This window comes from Cyanistes caeruleus, chromosome 1 (genome assembly GCF_971803275.1).
Source record: "Cyanistes caeruleus chromosome 1, bCyaCae1.hap1.1, whole genome shotgun sequence".
Lineage (NCBI taxonomy): Eukaryota > Metazoa > Chordata > Aves > Passeriformes > Paridae > Cyanistes > Cyanistes caeruleus.
In genome coordinates this window covers 95297600-95325502 of record NC_141701.1, presented here as the reverse complement: position 1 = coordinate 95325502, position 27903 = coordinate 95297600, and the positions used below count along the sequence as shown (strand labels likewise).

Sequence of the window (27903 nt, the reverse complement as noted above, 5' to 3'; positions counted from 1 at the left end):
CTTTCAGGTCACGCGTTTCAAATGTTTCTCTGTGCACATCAGATCAAACTCTTTTTTAACAACAGTGTGGAACTTGAAATTCTGATGCAACCGAGATCTTGGCATCAGAGATCCGTGTTAAGAGACCTGCAGACAAAGAAACCTGTAGCCCTGAGGCTGCTACAAGTCTGCATACAGTCCCCAGTCCAGAGGCTTAGGGTGTTCCCCTTGGATTTGGGTGGGAGGCTGAGCCACCTGTGTCCATGAACATCTGCGGGGTGACCCAGAGGACAGACACACCTCCACTACCAATTATTCAGCAGCCCAGCACTTGGAGCCTTTGCTGGGCTTTGGAGAGAGCCAGCTCCTACTCCTATGGGAGCAGGGTGGAAGCTTGCATCTGGCTCCATCCCAAGTGTGTGGGAGCGCCTGGAGCACTGGGTCATTTGCCCTCTCTTGTCATTGTAAAATGAAGAAGCCTACCCTGAGAAAAATTCCAGCAAAAGAGCAGCATTCCCAGAAGCATGCCTCAATAACAAAACTCAAAGGTATTGCTCACGCTGGCACTTTCTGATGAAAGGCAATTTTCTGATGAAAAGTGATTTTCTGGTGAAAGCATCCAGATAATTTTCACAGCAGGGACTGAGCGCACGACTCCTGGGATGTGACCTACCTTGGAAGGGCGGCATCCCACCCTGTCCTCTGGGGCACAGGCAGCTCTCCTGGCTCTGACCACCCACAGTCACGGTGATTGTAACTCAGTGCTTCTGCCATTAACGCTGGGGTCAGGCTGAACTTGCAGTCAGCCTGCTCCGAATATTTCCTTCTGCTCCCGAACAAAGATGATTCAGATAACTGCACAGCCTGTCCTCAAAGCTGGCTGGCTATGAAGTCAAAGCTGCTGTTTTTAAAGTTACCAAAGGGCCATGAAAGAGTCCTCTGCTTCTTGCTATCCACACTTTGATCCATAACTCGCGCTTAGTTCGTGCTTCATCTTCAGCTCAGCAGCCAGCAAAGGTAACCTGTGCCTTCTGAGGGGAGGATTGTTGCTAACTTTGTGCAGCCCTGTTATGGACACAAGATAGCTCTTGTACAACCTGTCTTTGTTGAGGAGAAAGGGCAAGGAGGTGGGCAGGAGCTACACCAGCTTATGCCTCTGTATTTCCTTTGATCCTGAGTCAGCACAGCCCCAAATTGCCACTTCTCAGGACCCCTCAGCCTGCCACTTTTAACCTGCCAGTGGAGCTGGAAATAAACATGGGACACCAACAGGAACAAAGGAGATGCCAAAAAGACTATGGCAGCTGCTAGAAGGCAACTGCAGGGTGTGCTAAAATACCCAGCCAGAGTCTAATCAGCTTGTGGAATTGCATGCTGTGCTATTCACTTGCAGCCATGCAGCCAAGGGTCACTGAGGTACCTGCACATACCTCTCATCTGTCTCAAATTGCTCCTCTGACCCGTAACTGTGAAGCCAGATGGCTGTGTTCATGGAAATCTTGGAAAAGGGTCTGGGAGTCAATGAGAGGGAAGAGAAGACCACGTGAGGACTTTACCAATGACTACCCTTGCAGACTAAAGATACGGGAGACACGGATGGCACTCCTGATCCAGGAGGCTGCAGAGGGAACCAGCTGTGCTTCCTTGAGTTACTCTGCCCCATCCACAAGCAGCTGCTGCTTTGGGCCATCTCAGCCCCACACTGTACAGCCAAAATTAGACACTGTAAGTAGGGCCTGGGTTTCTAAGCCATACAAATACTGAGCTTTGTGACCTGTTTAACTGACTCCTTTTTCCCTGGAAAAGCTACAGATGTCTTAACAGCTGACTGCATGGATTTGGTATGTACATCTGAATTGTGGAGAAAGACACAGACACAAGGGTTTCAATCACCTGCCTACCAGGCAAGACTTACTGTGACCCTAAGGCTTTCTTCCATTTCCCTGCCTCCTTCATGTACTGTCCCTGACACATGCAGATACATTCTTTGGTCCACTCTCCTCCCTCCTTTTGCCCCAGTAGAGTTGTTGAGAAGAATAGAAAACAGGTAAGTAGCACTACAGATGCACAAAATGCCCTCTCATTAATACCTTCTTCTGAACTAGCTCTCCCTGTGCCTGTTTTTAGCACACACTTCTCCAAAAGCAACAGTATTTGTCAGAGGGAAAAAATGCTCTCTGGCTCTACCTTATGGAAAGCAACCAAAACCTAAAATCAGCAAGAAGCAGGAAACACAGAAAGAATAAAACAGACCATGAAATAGCTATGAAATGGAACACCATCAACTTGCCTGATTTTCAGAGGCCTATCATGAGCAAGCACAGCACCTCATCCAGAGAGGCTGGGGGAAGTGTCAAGACATGCAATGTCTTAAAGCTCCTCAGACTCTGTGATCGTGGCTGGGAGCAGCTTAAGGAGATGGGTATGAGCTCCAGTATCCAGCTGCTCCAGTCTCCCCCTCTGACACCCCACACCCCATGAGTGAGGGGCTGTACTATAACATAAGGAGGAGCGATATACCCTGCATAACATTTTATGCAGAAGTGGTCCAGGAGTGGCTGAGAAGGGCAACACCATCAGCTGATTAACTGCAGCCAGCAGGGGAGGTAGGAGGGTGAAAGAAAGGGACCTTACATGCTCAGTCTGTACTGGCTACGTGCAAAGGGAACCTGTCACTAATTGACAGGACAGTGCTGGCCAGAGAAGAGATAGCTACACCAGCTTTCAGAACCTGGACTCTAGAAGACATAAGAAGTTTCAAAAAAGACCTCCTGCAAGAACAGGGAAGACCTTTAACATGAAGCTTCTCAGTTTTGAGGGTTGGTGGTGTGATGTAGTTCCCACGAGGAACTGCACCTCAGAGAACCCCTCCAAGTCCTGCCTGCCCATAAGGTTTGGCTGGCAAAGGAAATGATCTCTTGGTGCTGCTGGAGCTGGCCCTCAGGGTCTGAGGTCCCCACCTGGCTGGACCACAGCTTTTGTCTGTGCATGAGTGTAAGACATAAGCAAGCTGTTTGTAATATTTAGAGAACTGCAATCTATATGTACAAGAATAGATTTACTGCCGTTTGCTTGAACAAATATTTTAACTCAAAACACTACTTTTGTACCTGGGGTCTGCTTTGGCAATTTTACAGCCATTCAGTGCCACTAGGAAACTGTCTGAAGACAAAAAGCTACACAGGAAGACACAGGTCCAGGAAAACAAGGTGCTGTATTTGAAATTCTTCAACTCCCATGGCATTCAAGGCAGGATTTCACGGAGCACAGCCCATATGGCTTGCCTGTCTTTGCGCTGCAGCTGACCCCTCTGTGGGAAACACCCGTGGGTCACACAGGGGTCCAGGTGTGCCCACGATTCCTGCACAGCCCGCTGTGCTTGGACCAGGCACGACCTGCCCAGCCTGGCCTCAGGCTCAGCACAGAGGATTTGGTTATCAGTCACTGCCACCAACAGAGGCAGGAAGGCAGGAAAAGGAATGATGATTTCACCAATACAAGGTGTCCTCCAAAGAACAGTTTCAATTTAGAAACACCAAAGTTCTTAGTATTTCTGACTAAAATTAGCTTGTAATTTTCTATTTCCAGATTTCCAGAATGCTTTTCTTGGGTTTGGCCCACTTTTTCACTGAAATTGAAAGTAAAAATCCCCAAGAGAATAATGAAGCACCAGGAGCGTCTTTGCTGACAAGTGTCCCCCTCTTTCCCTGGTTTTACATGAATAGAAATCTTCCTCCTCAGCCCCCTCTTTTTTCTAGCTCTGATAGAGGCATTGGAGACTTGGAAGTTTACAATGCCTTTAAAAATAAAAAATCCAGTATCTGTAAATCTAAGCAAATGCTTGATCTTGAGCTTTCACATGAAGAAGCCCAGCTACACTGTAGCTTAGCAAATCTGATTTCTGAAGAATTGTATTTTCTATCCCAGTGCTCTGAAAACGAGACAGACTCAGTTGTCACTTGGAAAAGCTTGAGCAATGGCACTTGGCAAGTGCAGCACACCTGATCCTCACAGACAGGGCAGGATTGCAGAAATAAAGATGAGGCTATCTCCCTTAAACCAAACCAACATAAAACTGCAGAATCAGAGCAGGGCTGAATTCTCGCCAAGGTGCAGTTTGAACAGTTTCCCCAGGGAATGGGAACTCTTGCACACCCCTCCAAAAGAATCAGCCCAAAAGAGATGGAGCTGTGTGACAAATCAGTGACATTCCCAATGCTTTCACATCAATATCTGGGAAAAGTTGTGGTGATACCTGGCTGTGCTCACAGATACACACTGCCTAGAACTGTGGTCTTCCTAAACCCAGCATCCTCCTTCCATCTCCTCAAGCTTGTCTCACACTTAAAAAGAATCTCAGTCTTGTTCTTCCTCTCTCTCTCACTTACTAATTATACTAAAATATCAACTGATTTTGATTATTAGCATTTTAAAGTGTATTTTCCCTCTTATTTACCCCAGTTTCTCCCTTCGTTCAATCATTTTTTTGAAGCTCTTCTCCTTCTGCCTCCCACTCACTGCTAGTTCTGTTTTACTGACCCATATTAATTTTACTGGTTGCTGCAACCCTGTAACCTGCTGTAAGATCTGGGGGTGTCTGTTTTAATTCCTTAGAGGAAAGGAGGACAGAGTCAAGCTTACTGTTTTCCTTTGACATTTTTTTCCAAACCTGTATCTCTCCCCCCTCAGTCTCCCTTTATCCTCTTATCTGAGAGCAAGGGAAGGATTTGCGTGTGTTGCCTGTGGGAAGATTTGCCTCCCTGCTGGTAGCAGCTCAGGCACAGCTGGCAGGGAGCTCCCACAGTGCCCTTGCACTGAAGTGCTCTAAGTTGTGATGGATTTTTACAAGGTGGATGTGACCACGGCGAAACCACAGTTGCTTTCGTATTCTCTCTTTCTGCTCAAGGCAACAGTAAAAACAGGGCTTTCTGTGACAGCAGTGCAGCATACAGGAGCTTACCTTAAAACACCCAACATTTCTACTGTGTGTGAAGGCAATGAGCTGCAGACTGGGAGAAAATCTCTGCAGCATCTGCTCACAGACAGTCACTGCAGGGACTTTTTGGGAAGAGCGCTGCAATTTCTCTTGTCATCATCTCTACCCAGTGTACCAGGTGCCAAGTTCCCAGCATAGCTCAGGATGTGTCGGATGGCTGGGACCTTCACATTATTCTCCGTATTTCCTATTTGAATCCAGGCTCAGGAAATGAGATGGGGCAGAGGGAAAGGGATTGTTTGTGTGTGTGTGACTTATGGAAGGCTGAGGGTAGAGCCAGTGAAAGGCCAGAGGGGTGGGCTGGCACATGTCCCGGTGAACAGCCTAGGCCCCACCAGTAGCATGTCCCAGCCCCTGTGGCACCCCCTACAAACACAGTCAGTGCTGGACAAGACACCTGGGTTAGGATGCTGCCTTCATGGGACCAGATTCATGCCACGTCACTCTTCAGAGAGCTTCCGGGCTTCTGAGCTTTTTCTGGCTGCCCTTGCCTTTAATCACAATTATGAACTGTCACTGCTCATTTCATCTTAATGATGCCTTCAGGTCTGAATATTCACGAGGGCCAAGGAAGCCCCAGACAGCGAGAAGATGTACAGCATCCTTGCTGGCACCTCCTGCACCAGCGAGTCAGGGACAGGATGGCAATGGCTCACCGCCCTGGAAGGGCAGAAGAGGCTCTTGAGCTGATCCCCTGTGGAGCAGAGGATCTTGCCAAGTGGCTCATGAATCATATGCATGGCTTCAGCTGAGCTGAGCTGTAATGTTTAGAAGGACTGACAGAATGTATTTAAAAACTCTGTGAGATGCACACAGGCATGTCTAGATAAATGGTTTCCATTGTTAATTACCCACACTGTAATGCACTTTAATTCAGAGCATGGGTTTGTCCAGCCACAGCTTTCAGTTATTTCAGTTCACTGCTGCCCACAGACATTCTCTTATTATGATTCCCACTGCATTAAAAGCACTTCTAGTGCCTCACTATAAAGCCGAACTTTCAGATTTTAAACCATTTTAAAAACCCTTTTTTTTCAATTTGCCTACCAAATGGATATCAATCTGGACACAGTATCTCAAGCCTCATGTGATGTCTTATGTTGGTTTTCTGCTATTATGAGATCTAAGAGAATTTTTTTAAACAATAAGGGAGCTAATTTTTGAAAAGGGCCTTTTTATTAAGGAAGAATGTTGTATGGCACTAATTCAAATGTCTTAGAGAAGTACCTACATCAGAAGTTACTTTCTTCTGAAAACTTCATAATCTCAAATAAAATATATTAAATTTGATGACTGAGTGGTCTACACAGACTAGATCAAAATGTGACTGATTGTACTCAGTACCATGTTTTTGATGATTTTATTTTAACTAATATCATGCTTACTGTTAGAAAATCCAACAGCTTTATAGTTTTCTCCTGGTCCTTTCTCAAACCTTTGTTTAAAAGCTTTTGCAAAAAAATCTTATAACCACTTTTTTCCCCCATCTGTATACCACTCAATTTGTCTTGAATATAAATATCTCCATGGATACTGCAAAAAAAAACCCCCAGTTTCAAAAACTTCTCTATTTCATCTCCATTGCCACACTCTAGGCAATGAAAATGTAAGCATTTATAATGCTGAATGATTTAATGCAATTCTTCTAAGTGTCGTACACATGAATCAGCTCATTACCTCAGCCTAGCCAGCTATATGAGGTGTAGCCAAATGTAAATCTGCCTGCCTTCTTTCATTCCAAACCTCCAGAATTGATAGCAACGTATCCTGGAGCTCTGAGATGAAATTTCCAGATTATATTGTCATTTCAGATAAATGAAAGAGTTTTCTTTTTCAGAACGCTGGGACAGTACTCAATAAACCCACAGCACCCAAGCTCTCCTGCAAAAGGCAGTGGAGCAATCTATGGAATCGAGGAACTGTGCTGTGCCCCAGGATATTGGGCTGTGATGAGTAGCTGCAGTAATTTTACAAACATGTCTGAAGGCCAAGTGTCTATTATTGTGAGTTTACTTCAGACACTCCCTGAATGATTTGCCTGGAAGTTTGGAGAATAAACCCACTGGTAGGGATAGAATCTTATAGAGGTGGAACCAGACAGATACTAAAAGAAATTAAACATGGAACATATTTTGCTGGGTGAGCCACACTGCACCAAATGTAAACCAGTTAACAATGTGACAAAGTTACCAATGCTTTTATGAAATAGTTTTAGCTGTTTAATTATTTATCACTAATGTTACATTGCAGCATATTTATATAATATTTAAAAGAAGACCTAAGCTTGCTATTTATTCATGAGAAGATATCCTGCAGACTGAAAGAGTTCACTGGCACAGAATAAAGTTATTAACAAGTCAAAAGTGATTTTATCTTAGTCAACTCTTGTCTTGTTCCCAAGCAGTGCAGAGAAACTCTCTCCATTTTTTTTACTTCTAAACCTAAAACACTGCAGAGAATCTCAGGTGGCTCCCGAAGTCTAAATTGTAATTGTATCTAAATGTGCAATTGTAATCTAATTGTACTGTCCTCAAAATCTTCCAGGGCAGCTCCTTGACCTGTACGGATTTCTCTCTTTACCTGGGAAAGCAGCCCAACAGCGGGGCTGCAGTGAGCCCCACGGCTGGGGAGAGCCAGGCATGGAGGGCTCAGGTGGTCACTTTGCTGAGAGGGGGAGCTTGGAGCAGGTCTGTGGCTCACTAAGGGACTCTGTAAACCTGTCACACCGTGCTGTGTCCCCACCCCCAATCTAAGGGCAATTCGTAGAGAAAGAAAATACAACATTCCTCCTAACCCTCCTGATACAATGGAGGATGATTCTCTTACTGGGACCATGGCTCCTTTAGCTGCTCTCGAGGCAGCTGCCGTGACAGAACAACCAGGTATGTCTGCCAAAGTTTAGAGAGCTTCAATGAAGCAGGAAGGCTGGATTTTTGGGGGTTTTTTTGTGGGGTGGGAGGACTGCAGAAAGCAATTTCTTTTTTTCCCAAGAGGAGCAAATAAGCCAAGGAGAAGAAATGGTGAGAACTCTTCTATCGTAGTCATGACTATGTACAGCCTGTTGTTACCCAGCACTCTCTCCACACAACCAATAGCAAGGACAACCAGTCATTCCTTCAAACATTTACTATTTGTTAGCAGCTTAAGGCAGCCTTGCAAAGGGGAAGGACTGTCTCCTGAAAGAGCTCACAAAGCTGGCACATGGTGTGCTATTTCTCCAGGGGCTTTGCAGGCAGCAGGGGTCCTGGGCAGTGGCTGGCAGGGCTGGTGCAGAGGGCAGTGAGCTGTGCAGCAGTGATGCTGGGGACTCCCAGTACCTCAGTGTGTGAATAGAGCAATCCTGAACTCAGCAAAATAAACTGATACTGAGATATGCTCCATATAACAGCTGGATTTGGACAGCCAGGAAAGGAGGGATTTAGATTCAGATCCACAAAGCAAAATCAAATAAATGTATTCTTTTACATTAGGGACTGTATCATACAGATGGCTCACAGACAGCTCCCAGGAAAATGATGGGACCATTTCTTGATATTTGCAAAAAAAAACAACCATTTTGCCATTGGTCTCACACTCATAAATTCCATGGCAGTCAGATAAAAGATGCACACCACTCAGAAAGCCCCACAGAACCTGACACTTAGGGTTTAGATGGAGCAGTGCAGAGGTTCTCAGCTCCATGATTTTAACACTGTCTGTGGGATACACAGAAGCAACATCACTTCCCAAAACCAAACCTCATCACTTCCCACTGCTTTCAGACACACCTGAGCTGTCTGAAAGACAAGTTGCCTAGCAAATGTCTCTGACTGTCAGAAAGGAGTTGGGAGACCACACTAGTGTGACTCAGACTTGAGAACTTTGCAGTCACACCTCAGTTTGGATTCAGCATGGACTAAGCTGGCCTCACTTGCAAAAAGAATTTCCTTGCCTAGACACATACCTTGCAAGTGAGGCATGAGGAAGGTGTGATGTACCTGAACAGCAGGTAGATGTAGTTTTTATTTCTGTTATTGTGATGGCCATAGACATTTTGTTTAAGACATTCTGTCCCAAAGCATTCATAATCTAAAGGCAGGACTACGCAGAACAGGTGATGGAACTACATGAGGCCAACTGAGAACTTTGACAAGACAGCAAACATTTGCTTATTGCTGATAACTGAAACTGTGAGTAAAGGGTGCTCTCAAAGATTGTAATTTGGAGTGTGTTGCCACTTTGAATTAAGAACTATCTGAGGAGAAAACCTAGTTTGGCTTATGAAAGGAAAAAAAATAAGAAACACCTTACTTTTAGTTGAAACGGTGTTCTGCAGTGCTCTGAATCCCACATCCCTTAAGCAAGGGCATGTGAATGTTAAACTGAATATGTATCTCATGTGCCTACAGGAACTTCCTTGTGCAAGAAGTTCAATATGTGCAATATAGAAAAGGCAGGTGACCATTACTACTGACTCATTTGGTTTTTCCCTGGTCTCCAGCCAGCTATGGCCTGAGGAGTCTGGAGCAGACACAAAATGCAAATTTGCAATATAGGGTACAAGTACAGTGCATCAGTTCAGATGCCAAAACTGGTGATACTGTTACAGCTTATAATTTTTGCATTTAAACAGCAGAGCTGAGACTGGTATAACAAATTCTCAGATGATCCCCAGGGAAATTAGTTAGCCCAATTCCCCAAGATTCTTTTTATAAAAAGTCACCCTCTGTGCTTATACACTATAAATAGTTATCTGTAACACCAGCAGGGAGTTGTTTTTTTTTTTAATACGTGTTTTTTGTTGACTGTGCTGTAATTTCTAGAACAGTTTATCCACAATGAAAGTAAAAACACAAGCTGCAATTTTATTAATACTTTCATTCATGAAAACAAACTATTTATGCATCACATGTGGCTCTAAGTAAAAATTAAGGTCTCAGTATCACATTCAGAACAACAACTGAACAGTCAGAAAAGAGATAAAGTCATAAAAATGACAAATTCCAGAGTCTGAAGCAGAGTGCCATCTTAGGATAGCAAGCATCACTAGGCTTTGTCCAGCATGTCTGTATCTCTCCTGCACTGGACACCCTGCTCCAGGTGTGGCCTCCCCAGTGCTGAGCTGCAGGGAAGAATCTCCTCCCTTGACGTGCTGGCAGCACTTTGCCTGATGCAGCCCAGGACACCGCTTCCTTTCTTTGCAGCAAGGGCACAGTGCTGGCTTGGTGTCCACCAGGATGCCCAGGTCCTTTTCTACCTATCTCCTTTCCATCTGGGTGGCCCCCAACACGTCCTGCTGTGTGGGGCTGTTCCTCACCAGGAATGCAGGACTGCATTTCTCCTTGCTGAGGTCCACAAGCCTCCTGAGCCTGCTTCTCCAGCCTGTCAAGGCACAAATGTCTAGCCATTCAATCACTTGTCCAAAGCTTGTGTCATCAGCAGACTTGCTGCAGGTACATTCTGCTTCATCCTCCAGGCTGCTAATAAAGAAGTCTAACAGGACTGGACCCAGTACAGACCCCCAGAGCACACTGATAGTTACTGGCCTCCAATTAGACTCTGTGTCACTGACCAGAATGCTCAGACATTCAAGCTGTTCAGTTTTCAGTCAACTGCTCACCCAGCTTCTTACAGAACACTTTGTCTGTGAAAAGCTATTGAGAATTATTATACAAGACTCTCTTAACCTTGTCTGAGATTACTTTTGTGTGTACCTTTGTGAAATGAAACCTTTAGTCACAAGATTGTTTAAAATGCACATTCACAATTTACCTATTCCCCATCCTCAACATTATGGAAGTTGAAGCACAGTGTGTAAACTGAGCTTAGAAGGTTAAATAGTTTTGGCTTCTTTATGAGCTATTATTAACTTCATTATTTATAAGTCTCTTTGTTGTAATGTTCTTCAGCTGAAGGTTATTGAACTGTAACTTCCTATCACAGCATCTTTAATTAGGCTAGCTTTTCCCAACATGTTACGAAGCACGTTGAAGAAGGAACTCTCTGATCTGCTTCTCCTGTTTTGCACTGTGCTGCTACAACTGACTGAGCTCAGGGGTCTCAGGCCTATAAATGGTTTTTGGAATCAGGACAGAATGTTTGATATTAATCTCAAAGTTCCACCTTTTCTTCTGTGATGTTTTCTTTGCTGTCTAACAAAAAAGAGATTTGTCTTCAGATAGCAATTGGTGACAATTCTGTTTTCACCAAGAAAAAAATTAAGAATTTAGTATGACGATCATCTGGCTTTCAGCTGAATTTCTATGAATGTCTTTTGGTTGTTTAGCTCTTACTGTGTGTTTAAAGCTTTTGTTGTAATGTATCCCCAACTAGTTTAAGACTTCAGTGATGTATTAGCTGCTTTTTTTAAGTCACTCGATGCCTGCCATTTGTTTAGAGAGATGATAAGTCCACTTAAAGGTAGGATATGCCTAAAATGACTTGAGGATACTCATTCTGGCTATTTTTATGTCTTGGAGGTGACTTTTGTGGCGGTCTTGAAAGGGCCTGGTGCCTGGGAGCTCCTGCTATGATTTTGTCTCCGCAGATTTTGCCTTTAGAGGAGACTTTTCACCATTAAATCTAAATCTTGCATTGAAATCTCCCATTCTAAAAATTTTGAAATAAAAAGTTTATCATTCTCTTGTTACTTTACATGGGAGAACCTGACTGGCTTCACATGTTTGTTTTCTTCACGTACCTGAAGTGTCCCTTTCCTGAAATTCCCAGAAGGAGCTATTATACACATTATTGGATTGTTGGATTTTATTTAATTTAATCGGTAAATAAAAGCTAAATGAGAAAAAAATTGACAAAATATATATATCCTACTTTGGTAAGTGAAAAGTAGTTCAGGATCTGATTCTGTTAACTCTGCTGACAATTGTGCAGCATCTGAAATACATGATACTGCTTCCAAAAAAGAGTAACACTCGAGGTGAATCAAGGTGACCTTTAGTAAGAACAAGAATCTACAGTACAGGGGAGCATGAGCCCTCCCACTCTTGTTAAACCACCAGGGATTGCCACTGTCATCCAGAACACCTGGAGCAGCTAATAAAGTTAACAAAATGTATGATTGAGTCTTCTGCTCTATTTTAAAAGAGATAGGCAGGTACCTAAAATAATTTCCTCACCCACCTGCTAATTACTTCTAACTTTTAAGGTCCCACACTTACATCTTGTGTGAGGTCGCTTACACCTCTGCAGGACATCACTGGGTGTAACAGCTGGTCCATTCAGATGGTGTTAGAGGATCAGGGTATGGAAAATTGCTCCACAGCATGGGTTTTTTCATGATTGGCTTCTCTGTCTTTCCCTGAAGCGATAACAGGACAGATAGATGGCACGAAGAACTTTTGTCTTCTGTAGTAATGCCAGCTCAAGGAAAAGGCCATTCTTTACTAGCCAGAGCACCTATGACAGCCCTGACATGGAATCAAAACAACAGCAATGCCAGCCAGAAAGCCTGGAAAATGTGCACACTGAGTATGGTGTGTCCTTGAAATAGTATTTACTATTTATTTGTTCCTTAGTCAGGAGGAATGCATATCCTTTTTCTGCTTGTTAAGAGACTGCACAGCCAGACCAAAGAACTATCCCTGGGCACAAATTTCAACCTAGATACTGGGGATACAGCTCAGGATGATTACCATGAATTTGAATTTACATAAGCTCTCTTGTCTCCACACCTGTTACGTGCAGAGCTGCCTTGGCTTGCTAAGGCACATAGGGAGTACATGCAGGGAGTCTGCAGCCACAGCTCCAGACCCTACAGGTGATCCCAAGTGGGCAGATGCCTACTCCTTGCCTTGCCAGAAGTGATCCTTCACCAGTCCCCTGGACAAAAGAGTCACCTTTGTCTCAAACAAAATAACCATTTCCAGTCTGTCCACAGACCTTCCCTGTGCAAAGCATACAACAAAGATTATTTGCAGGACCTCTGTGCTTTTAGAATTTAAGGGCACAGAAGAACATTGGATAATTTATTCTGATCTTCTCTGTATTGCAGGAATTTCACCTTTGTAACTTGGTCTGCAATTGATGTTTTTCTTTTGATTGAAGTAGAATCTGTTTAGCTGAGGACTAAACAAAAGGGTACTGAGCTTTTAACTGAAAATATCTAGAAGCACAAAATCCACTAATTCTCTTCCTAGTAATTCTCTTCCAGTAATGAATCACCTTGGAATTAAATACTGGCATATAGTTTCCCATATGAATTTATAAGGATTCAGCTTTTATCCATGCATCCTCCCCCTGCTTAATTTAAAGGTCTTTTAAAGATACAGTTCTTCTCCCCTCATAAAAAACTCACTTATGTGCCTGATCCAATCCCCTTCCTTCCAACAATTTATATCAACTGAAATGTTCAAATTTCTTATTGTATGGCATTTTCTCCAGGTGTCTAAGATTTACAGGTTTTTAGCCCTCTCCCAATTTTTCAAAACACCATTAAAAATATGAATGTGAGAACCAACTGCAGTATTCTAGTGTCAGTCTCACCAGTACTGCATACAGGCACAAAAAAATCTTCCAGCTTCTTATTAATACTCCCCAGCTTAGATATTCAAGGATGGCATTAACCCTTCTGACTTTATGTTGCAGTAGGAATTTATGGTTGCTTGTACCCTAAATATTATTTATTATTTATCCCTCATTTTGGGAACCAGAGCAAGCACGAGCATTCATCTTTACACAAACAAGCCTGCATTCATCCTTATTGCAAAATCTTGCATTAGACTATGAAAATGTGCTTCTTGTACTGGTTCCAGCTTACCAAGACATCCAGACTTCTCTCATATGCTTGCTCTATCCTCATTGTTATCCTGCTCCACCCAAGAAACATCATTAGCCTGTTATCATGAGCCCCTATTTATACTGAGACCAACAGTAAAAACATAAGGTTCCTAAACTCTCATTATTCTTAAAGGAATTGTTCAGCTCTCACTTAAACCTGAGAACAGTTAAACACTAAATACATCTCAGTTTTCAACAGTAAAATATCCCTTGTGCTTAGAATTCAGGATACTGGAGCCCTGATGGTTAATTACAGTAAAAGACTTGTGTCTTGGAAATGATATCTTAAAAAACCTTATTAGGACAAAATAGTGTTAAAATAGTACCCAGTACTGCCATCCTCAAATTTTGAATCAGAAAAAGCCCTTAAAAGAAAGATCTGATAATAAATCATATTATCAGTCAACATACCAAATGGTTTATCTTTTTTCCTGTCTGCTCCTGAATGAGTCTGATTCCAAATCAAACTACTCAGCTGAGATGTAACCTGAGCAGACATCACAAGCAAAGGGTGGCTTTAACTGTACACAGGGTGCTCAGTCAGATGCAGGGGTCTCTCTGGAGCAGCTGGATCCATTTTCCATCAGTGTGCATTTTACTGCCAAGGTGACAAAACAGTAAATGTCTCTGGTCTGGGGATGATCACTCTCTTTTCTGCTCGTGGCAGTGGGGCACAAGCCATCCAGCCCCTGGGTGACAGCACACGGGAGGAGCTGCTTCCAGGAGAGCTCAGCCTTCATCTCAGAGGCTGCACTTCATGGCATGAAGTACTGTCTTAGCACTTCACAACCACATTTAATGCCCACGGGGGCTGGGAAATAAGCCCAAACATTTAGTGTCAAGTTTGGACTTGGGTAAAACTAGAGAGGGCATGAATTCTTCCAAACGTCCCCACCGCTAACTCCTCAGATTGCATTTCAGCATGCATGTGAAGAAAATGTGAATGTTCTCCTCTACCATTTTTCAGATGAGCTCTCACTGGCCTACATACAATTAATCCTAGAGAAGTGAACTGCTTGCACAGAGAAGGGACTAAACCCTTAGGAAATTTGATGAACTAAAGAATAAACAAAATATCTGTAAGACTTGATTTTCAAGGGCATGAATCATCCACAGCTTACGCTTGAGAATACTAAGCAGGTCTGAAAATTGGGACAATTGCTCTGTTTCTGCTGTTAAGTTGCTGCCTCAGCTTCCCTGGCCTTTACATTACCCTGTAGCATCAAAATACTTTAGATGTGGTTTTTACACTGGCGCACTGAGAGTTCATTCAAATTGTTAAAGTACCTTTAGGGAAAATTGATCTGTTAGCTCTAAACCTAACCTCAAAACATTAAACCACAAGAAAGGCTGGTTTTTATCCCCAGAGTAGCTAGTTTGTCATCTGGTTACACATGTCAGGAAACACATCTGGCGGGTAAGGCTATCTGCTGGTGTGAACTGCCTAAGCTGGGCTGGCAGGGCAGAGTTTGACCCAATCTTCCCTCAGTTTTAAGTGACATAATGCTTTCTGTGCTCTACCCAGCCAGCCTTCCACTTCATATATACTGAACACAATACCTGCATATCTGCTGGAGTGATTTTGCCTGTCACATTTCCTGAGGAGACAACAATGCAAAACAGGCTCTACCTCAGGAAAAGCTGCACTTACCCGATCCTCTTCTTCTCTGACGTCTGGCATGGTGCTGATGCAGAGGCTGACAGCAGTGATGGCAACAAAGGATATTGAAATACAAGCAAAGATCTTTCCTGGGATCCCTGAGTGGGGGTTCTCCACCATATCCCTGAGCTTCCTCATGCACAAACTCAGTCGGCTGCTGTCCTGGAAGGCACATTGCGTAGCTTCATTAAATACCATCTCCCTTTCAAACAGCCTGGCCTCAGCTGCCTCTTCCTCTTTCTGTCGCAATCTCTTTTTACAGCACCACTCCAGGTGGTCCTCTTCTATCCCCCAGTACACAAGCTCCTCCTGGAACGAAAGAGCACACATCTCCCTGAGAAGCCTCAGCTTCCCAGCTGTCAGGAATGTCATGATGGTTCTGAAGGCACTAGGATTACGGTCAAAAAAAAATTCATTGCAGCTAACATCATAGTCATCGCAGATGTCCATGATCTCATCATAATTGTTGCAAGATTTTAGCTTCCCCAGCCTGGTCAAGGGGCAGTTCTCCAAGGTGGTCCAGGGAATTTTATACTTAATACCACCGACGTTGATGATCACAAACCTGGACCGGTCATCCAAGCGGGCTAAGCAGCACAGGTCTTCTCCAGCATGCAGAAGTTTGGCCTTTTTGTAGAAGAATCCTTTCTTGGTCTGCACTTCACACAGGTTTTCCAAGTTGTTGAAGGAGCGGGAGCTGAACTCAGGGTCTGCATTCCCAGTGAGCAATGCCATTTCGTGATACATCTGTTGAGTCCATAGGGAGGCTGAGGCTACTCAAACAAAAGCATCTGGAGCTTGACCAGAAAGTCTATCTGTAAAACAGAATTTTAAAATTACAAGAAAAGCAGGGCACTCTTAAGTGATAACAATCCTATCCTCTCTCTCCCAAGAAACTCTTCTCTATGGCATCCTTTTCCCCCCCATTATTTTAGGGCTATCTTCGTTCGACAGTCACCTGGGGAAAAAGCTTACACTACAATCAGGTCAGAAGCCATGCTGTTACTTTTAGAGGGTTTAGTTAGTGATTGAATGAAAATAAAACCAGTGAATTATCATTTCTAGAAATTTCTAGAGGTTTAAGCTATATCCCAGACATCAATGCACACCAGAAGAGAAATCTAGTCATTTAGATAAATTGCAATTTGCAGTTTAGCAACTTAATAAAAAAAACTTAGTTGCAAATGGTTTTTTGATTATTTTGGCCCATCTACATTATCTTCCTATCACAAAAAGCCTATAGGGTGGGGATAAAATGGATACTTACAGTACAGTCAGAAATGTGATGGCAGAAATGTGGGTAATTCCCAACCTAAATTCAGCAAGCCTAGGTAGCAATAGTAGTGAATATGTGGGAGCTGAGGGCATGCTCTGAAACCAGAGCTTGCCTGAGAGCCTGGAACTGCTGGAAGCTCTGCTGTGGGCTTGGCTGCAGTTGTGGACAAGGTTCCAAGCAGCCTGTCAGCAGCTCTAAAACAGGAGATCACACTTCAGAGTGAAGCTGAGCTGGAAGTGATCCGGTTGCTGTTCTTCTGGACAGCACAAAACCCAACTGGTCACATTTAGAAGGAATTACATATAATTCCAGGATTTAATTTGTGCCTCCTGCTTATCCCTCCTTTACCACACCACAATCCACATTGCTTCCTTACTTTCTGTAAATCTCATCACATGCATTCTTCAAAGCTGTCTCTCTAAAGCAATACCAAGATGTCTTGAAATGCTACCATGTAATTGCATTTTTGAATCACCCAAAACTTCCTGAATTGCTCAAATATGAAGTAGGAAATTAGGAGTCAGTGTAGGATGACTGGGTCTCCACACAAAGGCCTGGGCTGGGAATGGATGCTGTGATGGGGAACAATTTAAAGCAGAGGATGGAGAAACTGAGAAAGAGCTGACTAGTGAAGGATAAACTGACATTTTTGATGACAGAACGGTAATCATGAGGCAGAGACTCCATAATTTATAAGCAGCATTCTCTAATTCCCTCTGAATCTCATGCCTCAGCCAGGAGAGAACAACAAACAAATGGGTGCTAGAAAAAACTGGAGAGCATTCACATTCAAACACATTCCCAGAGGAGCAACTTCCTTTAGCTTTAATCAGCTCACCAACTCCTAGACTTTAGACTCAGTCAAAACTATCTCTGACAGAGACTGGTGAATACTTTTAGTCACAGCCCTGAATCACCCTCTAAACATTCTTGCCAACCACTCTCAAACAACCACACTGCAGTAACAGTGGTACTTTGGCTTCAACATTTCTGTGAGGATGGATCCAGTCCCTGAATTTCAGACCAACACTTACATCAGATATTTGTAAAAAGCCAGAGAATGGTTGCTTCACATGCAAAAAGCTACAGTCACCTAAAGGTACTTTTCAGCACCGTGAAAATTTTGGAAGAGCTAGTGATCCCAAAATCTCTCCAATTTCACTTCAGGGAAGAGAAATAATTGTTTAAGCATCCGTTTCTACAGGGCAATATAAGCAACAGAGAAAAGCTCCTTCATCTGGCTAAGGGCCAGTAAAGGGCAACACGCACTCTGAGGAATGGGTGCTTTTACAGCACAGGCTTGAGTGCAGCTGGGATTGCAAATACCATTACTGTCACAGCGAGAGCGCACTGTCAGCACGGCATATGCTTTAAGGATTTGGTCTCTTGTTGCTTTCTCTTGGTAAGATAAAATATTCACTGTCACTACTGAGGGCTCTGCACTTTTGTTTTCATGCCTCACTTGTTCCACAAGTCAACATACTAAGAGGAGTTTACATTGTTTTGACATCAAGGCCAGGATTTGTTTTTTTCCTCTCCCCCGTGTAGCAGGTTGCTCCAAAAGGGGCCAGATACATTTAACAGAAATGCTTTGAATCTAATCTTACACACACTTCTTCCTTCTTCTAAGCAGCAGCTAACACAATGTGAAAATTTGTAAGCATGTTGCTTGCTACAAAATCTATTAATTACAGAGGGTTTACCTTTTATTTTGTGGATATAAAATGATGTTGCTTAAATCTAAAACTTAAGAACACAGCTTATTTTATTTTATTTTATTTTATTTTATTTTATTTTATTTTATTTTATTTATTTTATATTTTATTTTATTTTATTTTATTTTATTTTATTTTATTTTATTTTATTATCAGTGGATAAACAGAAAGTGAGAGAGAAGTGGTTACAAATTAAAGTTGCCTGTGATTTGACAGGTTGATTCTGGACAGTGCAGATAGCACCAGATGATGGACTTCAGTCACTGAAATGAATTTTCTCACATCACAGTTCAGTATCCCAGAATCCATAATAGTTGGCAGCATTTGTTTTGGAAATATCCTATTTAATCTCAGATTAAAAGATAAGCATGTGAAGACAGTTGTATTTCTTATTCTCTTTGGCACTTCTACCTTGTGAGCTGACTACCCAAGACCAGGCTCAGATGTCAGTGGAACAGCTTGTGGTGCCATTTTAACTGTCCTATAGAAAACCAAAATACTGTGGGCTCCCAATTTGGCATCTATCCTGAGAAGTAAAACAAGCCTGGAAGGTCTGCTTCTGATCTTATGTGCATGGAATGTATCATCACTTTCACTAAATATTAAAGGGTGTTTCAAAATTATGTAGGTCTTAAAATACTCTCTGCGTGCCAGGGTTATCTAATGTATGCACATGCCTGCAGTAAAGCATTCCATTGAAGATTAACATTAAAAGCCAATACTTCCAGAAATGATACTACATTATCATCCAGTTGGCATTTCTACTATTTAATCTAACACATGGGAGCAGGAAAGACTATTAAAACAGTCTGGAATAAGCTGCCCATCACAGGGATGAAGGACAGAATTTGACTCTATATTTGTTGTTCATAATTTGGAAGTGCTGTAGGAGAAATGCTGTATGAATGTTTCAGTTTGAGGATCATATACAGGGTGGGTCATACATTGTGTGGATTCTTTTTTTTTTAAGTATAGTCAAACAATTTTTATTCACTAAGAAGTACTTTCTTTGACCATCTGTGTATGCACATGTAGTATGTCTACACACACACACAAGTTCAGCCAGGTTTTGTCAGCAGCACACAGCTGAGACCTTCACAATACAGGTATTTCTAAGATTTTAAAGACTCGATAAATGTCAGAAGCACACACCTGCCTCTTATTCCTCTTTCTCTTGAATTATTTCCTCAGTGGAGAGAGGGCTATTTCCCTGCTTGCTGCCTTTTCCCTTTGCCTGCTCCCAGAACTGCTCCTCACACAAACATTCCTCATTATCCCATTCTATCAGCATGGCAGCAGCTAAGTCAGGTGTGATTCTGCATGCGGCTTCCCTGATCTCATGTTGCCCTGGATAAGAACGAAAAGTGGGGCAAAATCATCCCTACCAAGAGGCCTGGCAAGGAGAGCTTGGCAACAGTGATGGAAGGTGGTGATGGAAGTGATGGAGCAAAGACTGCAGGATGCCATGGTGGGAGAGACCTCGTGAGGAAGGGAGGCCACATGAAGCGTGTGCACATAAATGAGGGTACGGGAAAGTGTCGTGGGCAGAGCACTCACACCTCTGCTGAGAAACCAGCCTGACCAGGTGGCTCTGGAGGGCCTGTACACCAAAGCAGGTGGCCAGGGGGGAAAACAGGGAGAATTCAGAGGTCTTTGTGCACAGAAGAAGGCTGAAAGAGAATGCTGAGAGATGGGGGAGGCTCTATCCTTGGGAATATTCAAAACCCATCTGGCCACAGTCCCAAGTAACGTGTTCTAGCTGATACCACTTTGAGCAGTGGCAGATAAATCAGATGAACTCTGGGGGTCCCTTTCTACTTGAACTACTCTGTGATTTTGGGAACAGTCTCCTTTTAACTGCTGCTGTAAATTACAAAGCATTGAAAGTTTACATTTGTGCTACAGTAGCAAGAGGAAGCATGAGATTTTTTAGTAATTAATGTTTTAAGATTTCCTTTGTGAAATGAAACACATTTGACAGAGAACAGGTAATTGTGTCGTAATTTAAAGCCACAAACATGAAACATATATTAGGGTGACCACAAGACTTTTCTCTCAATTCCAGTGAGAGTTGAGTCAGTGAATCAGTTCTGCAGTGCTCAGCCATTTCTAGTCAGGGATGTGCTGAAACCTGGCATTGCTGCCTGGGACCAAAGCAGTTCCCACTTCTTACTGTGATGTGATTTATAAATCACAGCACACACAGTAACTTTAATACTAAATCTTACACATACAATTGACCATACATTTGTTAATATTACAGCTAAGAGTATGGACGAAGAGGCTTAGGGGATCCAGGTTACTTTTATGCTTATTGTAAAGCAGCAGAACTTGGACTCCCCATAATGAGTCCTTGCCAGTCACTGTGGAAAGATGGAGAGGAGCGCACCTGCCCCTGAGGCTTACAAAATGCAAAACAGATGGGGTGTGAGAAATACACACATTTAAAAACAAAACAAAACAGCCCCCAACAAAACAAAACTGAAAAGGGGACTGGGAGGATACAGTAAAACAGATGCAGCTTAGCCTAGAAGGCAGACTCTGTGGGATCTGGGGAATTAGCTTCTGAGTTTGTCCACACTGAATGGGATTATGCCTCCCTGTGTACTCATTATCACAGAATCGTAGAATCATTTATGTTCTAAAAGACCCTTAAGGGATCTCTGAGTCCAACCATTACCCTGACACTGCCAAGTCTGCCACTAAACCACGTCCCAAAGTGCCACATCTATGGTCTTTTAAATACCTCCAGGAATGGTGACTCACACACTTCCCTGGGCAGCCTGTTCCAATGCCTGCCCACCTTATCATTAGGAAGAAATGCTTCCTAATATCCAATCTAAACCTCCCCAGGCACAGCTTGAGTCCATTGCCTCCTGTCCTATCTCTTGGTATTTGGGAGAAGAGATTGAACCACACCTTGCTCTTTTCAGGGGAACTGCAACTTGGACACAGTCAAATTTTACATATTTCTGTATTTATTATCAGTAAACTTTAATATCCCTAACCTCCTAAGCCCCTGCTTAGGGAGGGCTATAGCTCAAGAAGTTGAAAAGCTACCAGAATTTTCAACAGCCCTTCATTTTGTCTGCTTCCTCATCAGTGTAACAGGAACACACCTACACCTTACACACCTAGCTGAGATGTCCCCATCTAAAAGAGAAAGAAGGGTTCTTGTATAGGAATGGAGCTCAATAGCCAAGATAGTCTCCTCCAGAGAGTGTTCTGGGGGCCTTGAGGAGGATGCTGCATTAGTCAGTCCAAGAAGCCCAAGAGACTCCTGCTGTAATGAAGGCTGCAAAATTCAGCATGTGAAGCTGGACATTGTTGCATTAACATGGAGTAACAATATGCAATAACACACAATAACATACAATGAGTGTACATTTTCCTTAATATTTTCATTAATTCAGTGGAGGAAAAAAGTAATAATTTTCTTCTCTGAACATCCCTCATCACATTTAAGCTGCACTACACAATTAGCTGAAACAATTCAATTTGTTAAATGAAAAAATTAACTTGACTCAACATAAATTATTCTGACATGTGCCCATAGCTGTTTGTCTCCATTAGACAGATTATGAGTTATCTTGTGTCACTGCACTTCCCAGAGTTCTATAGTGAAAGTATGAACATTGTGACATCTTGAAGAAATCAGGGATCTGGGTCAACTACCTATGTGAAGGTATGGAGTTTTCACCCATATCTTCATAGCTAAACCAAATCTTACTTTGGGCTTCCACAAGCTTTCGGTGCCCATTTGTCTTTGTACCCTAAATAGCATCAAACTATTATTTCTAGGAAGCTATTTGCACACTTCAGTTGCATAGCAGACAAAAGGCAGACATGCTAGGTAAAATACAGACAGAGCAAGCACTGCTTATTTTCGCATTCTACCCAGAATTACAGAATTCTGTTCAGCAAGCTTCAAGATTTCACAAAGGTCCTAAAACATGTTTTTCACTTAAACAGAACTATAAATAAAAAACAAGCAGAGACTGCAAGGATTAGGCAGAAAAGCTTTTCCCCACAGAATTATTACTACTTACAATAAAACAGAGCATTGTGTTCAAACCATGCTGTATTTGTTTAGGTGAATTAACCCTCAGCTTGCTAGCAGAAAAACAGGTTTGTAAAATGTGCTTTTATCCTTCGTTCATATTTCCTGAACAACTAAACAGACTCCAAATATGCGCCAAGTGGATGATGTCCTAAAGGGAAGGGACTTCAGAGCAGAGCTGTACCTCCCAGATTCTGGGAAGATTAGATTGGATCTGGAGATTTGTTTGATCCAGTTCCTGTTAACTGCAACCTTGGATTAAGTGTCAAGAGCCTGAAATTAAAATATGTTCTGTCTGCACTTGTTTGGACAGAGATTGAGCCCTGTGAACACGACAACTTTGACCCTTACTGGCAGACACTAGATGGTGAAGTTTTTACTCTTCCATGAATCACACACAAGTTTATTTTAAGAGCCTTACTGATTAATCCTGTTAGTATCTCATTTAATCAGCTAGTCAGACAAGGTACTATGAGTTAGTTGCCAGTCTGAAACATTTCTTTCCCTGTTCCTAGATTGTTGTATTTCAGAATAAAAAAACCCCATCAAAATCCAGTTTTTAAAGCATCTGCTCCAGTCATGATTACATACCCACAGCTGGCCTAAGATACAGTATGAATGGTACTTTCAAATGCAAAAGTGACAGACTGTGTAGTGTTTTAAAACAGCATTGTTTATCCCTCTCACCCAGGAAATTAAACAGATTGTCTCATTTCTGTTGCCAAAATTTGGGAAGCACAAAAATCCAAACAAATTTTGGTGTCTGTGAAAATCATAGAATTATCAGTTAAGCGTTCCAGTTGGTTTGCAGATCACTGCTGAGGTAAAAAGCAGTTTTTAACACAAGCTCTGCTCTTAACACTGATCTTTTCTTTCTGATCCATCCTTCTGGTTTTTGCAATTCTATACTTAGCAGCTTCCCACCCACATGATTAATAGGCTTGGTTTTGTACAGAATATACCAACTAGATTTCTGACTAGGAATAAGAAGGTTTGACTGTGTGATGCCATTCTTGGCCCAGTTTAGCATTCAGAAGTTCATAAAGATTTGCTGGGGCATTTTTCCTAATAACTATACCTGTCCTTGGGTCTCTTTCATGGCCATTCACAGGTTTGTATGAATGGTTGTTAGATGCATATGATTGAATGTGAAAGGATGAGAGGCAACAGCCTCAAATTGTGCCAGGAGAAGTTTAGACTGGATATTAGGAAAAATTTCTTCACTGGAAGGCTTATCAAGCACTGGAACAGGCTTCTGAGGGAAGTGGTTGAGTCGACACCCCTGGAGATCTTGCAGACATGGCACCTAGGGACATGGTTTAGTGGTGAAGTTGGTGGTGCCGGGTTAATGGCTGGACTCGGTGATTCTGAGGGTCTTCTCCAACCTAAATGATTCCATGAATAAATGCTCTCATTAACTGCTCACAGATTTCAGATGCAGACCTAGCCTTTTTAATTTCCACATGAAATCCCTTGCAGGAAAGGTAAATTGTATACAGATGCATCTTGCTTCTCTTGTTAGCTTGAATTAGTGAACACTGGATTTTATGTGTTTTCATGTTTGTTTTGCAGATGATGTTCTTGTTCTCATGTGTGTTTCATAAATCAATTGTGCACTGACCTCAAAAATATTCCCATCTCTACTTAAACACAATTCTGCCTCTGAATTTAACATGATTGTAGTTAATTATTAACATCATTGCATAGAAGACCTTTTAAATTTAGACTCATTAAGTTTGTAAATTTTAATCCACGGATTGGAGTTAACAGGAACTGGGTCAAACAAAGGTCCACATGCAATAGAATAGGCTCTCTCTCAGAGACACACTGGTTAAAGGATAGCTCCTGGCCTAAAGTCTGTTCACTTTAGCTCATCACTCTCTTTGTGCACATCTGGTGTCCCCACAGCTTGTTCTGCCTTGTGTGTCCCAATATCCCTACCCACACTCACAGTGACACACATCTTTTGAGTGAGATTAATATGGCTGTAGTTCCAGGTAAGCCCTTGGATAAGGTGACTTCTAAACAGAGGGAGGTTCTTGACTCTGTGGCATAATGCCCACAGTGAGCACTGGGAACACTGACACAGTGCTAATAATTGCTGCTTGGTGCAGCAAGAATTACCTGCCCTCCCTGCTGTGGACAGAATTCAGGAATCCTATCCTCCAGATGTGTTTTCAAATGAGAAGGTGCTCCAGATCTTGCTCTGTACACAACTTGCATCTCCACAAGGAATGACCACCACTCCCTGGAGTGGGAAGTTCCCAAAGCCCTTCACTTCTATTCTGTGCAGTCTTTACCCAGGAACATCTACATTTTGCAGCTTTCAGTGCAATTTCAGTGCAAAATTTCCAGTGGTGAACTGGAAATTTTCAGCAGCTTGAAGTAAATAAAAAAATAAAAATTTGTGCTCAAATAAATAGGAAAACTAATACTATTACTAACAAAGAACCCCACACGTATTTATATAAATTCAACACAAAATTCTGTTTCAAAATGTCAATTTCATTACATCTTCAGTCCTGGATTCCTCCTAGACAAATGTGGTAGCAACATCAACTTTCCTGACAAAAGCTGACAGGACAAAGGCACAGCACTTGAGTAGAAGCACTGATTCTTTTTGTTCCTGGAAAGGCGGGACACAGTTTATGTTTTTTCCCTCTCAAACAGGTAGAGAGAGGTCTTTTGCAGTTTGGCTTTACAGATGCACTTCCACATTCTTATCCTGCTATTGAAGAGGATGAAAATGACCTGTAATAATCTAAGCCATCTCTAATTTCTATCACGAGCCACCCACTTTCCCGTCCACTGAATTGCCACTGCTGTACTCAGTAGAGAAACACTTAAATTCACTAAACACATTCACTCACTCACTTAAAGGATCATCTGATAATGTTATCAGTTTTAATGTTTCATAAAGAGCCAAAATGATTAGAAAACTTTGCACTTTCTCTAATGCAATTATTTCAGCCAGCTCACAGACTGAGGATGTTAGCATTAGGACCTTGTTCTCTATAAAATTTCAATGGACTTATCTACGCAGTGCAGTGGGAATGAATGGATTCCACTGTGAAGATGATGGCTTTAAAACCAGGTAAAATATGACTGATCCAGTTATGTGCAGTATCTTCAGCAATCATAGTGAATCTTTCCTAAATCAGCTCTCCTTTCAAAAACACTATGCAATAGATGAAAATATTTCACTGATATCTTGCTGGAGAACCCTGGTAAATCAATGTCATACAGACACACTCTGATGTAACATTTCCAGAGAACTGCTATAGTGACAGATGTGTGAGAAGCTCCATTCTAAGACCAGCTGCTCAATCTGGAGGTTTTTGACCCAGTAGGTTTATATGAACCACTGAATAAGGTGAGCTCTCAGGGCAGTGAAAGCAGGCAATAACATCAACACTATGACAACAATCCAGACCTTTAAAGGATGCTCAGGGTGGCCATTTATTCACTAATTTTTTTATGAAGTTGGGCTAGCAAATGAACAATTCCTGTTGTCCCTGAGAAAGCTCTCCTCTGTTCAGAATTCCTTCAGTGTCTGCCAGATTGCTCACCACCATTCCACTTGCAATACCAGCAAATACACAGAAACATTGGGATAAAATACCACTAAGGAATTCATTTTTCAACATTGCCACTACTGATACGATTTTGTTTCTGAGCAGTTATTTTCATGCAGCAAAAGGACATGTTGTTACTCATAAGGCATATATTATTCTGCAAGTGAGACAAACAATAAATCACTGCCAGATCCCAGTATCTCTGCCACACTCCAAAGCTGCTGGTTTCTTCCCCTGTGTTGCTGTGCTTTAAATCTTATTACGGTCAGAGAGATGATGAGGGATTTCCAGTTACTTCAGTTCACTGCCAGATGGCCTTGCCCTTCCATGAGGAAGGCTCCATGAGCTGAACAGTCTGTGGTGCTCACATTAAAAACTCAGGTGGTCATTATCCCACAGGCCTTGCTCAGGAGGTGTTTAGGACTCCAGGCCCCGTTCATGGTTGCCTCATTGGTTTTAACTTCCCCCTGCAGGTTCCCCCTGCAGCACTTTGTGAGATGGGCTGCTATGGAGACACAGGCTTTACATCAGAAAAAGCAGTATGACTAGGCAGATCAATTTACCCAAATTTGGGTTACGCCAGAGATCTGTGTGTGCTGTGGTGGCTTTGCTCAGAACTAGGCCTACAAAGGGCAATGGGCTCTGGCAATCCCATTGCCAAAGGAAAGCAGGAAGGAGACCAAGATGGTGAACTGGGCCAGCAGAGTTAAGGGAGTTGCTTCTTCATTCCACCTTTACCTGACTGGCTAGTTCATTGTGCAGCTAAGAGGATAGCCATGACTATTTCACTTTGAGCAATGGAAAGCTGCTCTCACTTCCTTGTGCTGCCAGAAGATCTGACGGGGTCTCAAAGAAGCTGGAGACTGGCAAGTGTAGGAATAATTTTGCACCTCTTTTTCTTTCCAACTATGCTCCCTGACTGCCAAAGGAGGCTTCCTGGAAGGTGCTCTGCAGATGAATAAGCTGGTCTAACTCATCAGGTTGTGTTTGCTAGGGCACAGCAGTACAGGGGAAAAAAGATGGATGTTGTTCAGCTAAATGTTCAGCTAAATGAGAAAAATCACAGAATGGAGTAGTTTCACAGGTACTAACAAAAAAGCTGGGCTCCAGCTCTATTCCAAGCCTGTACTTTGGTAAATATAAGGTTTGTCTACTACACTGAAGAATCTGGAGCATGGTCTCTACAAAAACTCTTTTGTCTCCCTCCACAGCGACAGCAGTGAATAGAATGTGATTATCAGGCTTAGGTGGTCAGCAGCTCTCTATACCTGTATCATGCAATACAGTAGAACACCCCAGATATATCTACCTCAATTTTACTTATCCTAGGGCATTTGTTCCAAACAAAACTTCATTATTCTATTATTGGGTTTTTTTTGCTAACAACCAAATTCTACTGTTATCAAAAAAGACACATTGAAGAAATAAGCAACAAAATAACTTTCATTCTCCTCCTGAAAACTTTTTATTAAAAGACAACCCATAAAATATGAATTCATATCCAAGTTGCCTGCTCATCAAGTAAAAAGTAAGCACAGATATCAGCATCTAAAAATCTGAATAAAGATCGGCAAATAAGTAGCTAACAGCTACTTAATGAAGATGCTCAAAAGGAATGCATGTAATCTGATTTGTACTGCATAATTGTTTTTGTATTATTTATTTTACACTTTAAATGACCTTATTTTATTTAATGCATTCAGTCTCAGCAGCTTACTGATACAGAATCATTTAAACTCTGATTAAGCAGCTGCTCTCCAGTTCAATCAGTCCCCTTCTCAACAGCAAAGTTTTATTTGGCTGGTGAATACTTCTATATGCTGCCAGGAACCTGAGACCCCATGTGATCTCAGAAACCTTGTCCTGA

The 27903-nt window shown here is 42.3% G+C and overlaps 1 protein-coding gene across 5 annotated transcripts in view; it reads right to left on the bottom strand.

The window, feature by feature from the left end:
• KCNG2 (potassium voltage-gated channel modifier subfamily G member 2) overlaps positions 1 to 27903 on the bottom strand; it is a 53359-nt gene that overhangs the window by 7243 nt on the left and 18213 nt on the right. For all 5 annotated transcript variants that reach the window (XM_023919621.2, XM_086843085.1, XM_086843091.1 and 2 more), the window contains exon 2: positions 15402 to 16225. In XM_023919621.2, coding sequence (XP_023775389.2) covers positions 15402 to 16157 — 756 coding nt within the window. In that variant the 5' untranslated portion in view covers positions 16158 to 16225. The remainder of the gene's footprint in view (positions 1 to 15401; positions 16226 to 27903) is intronic.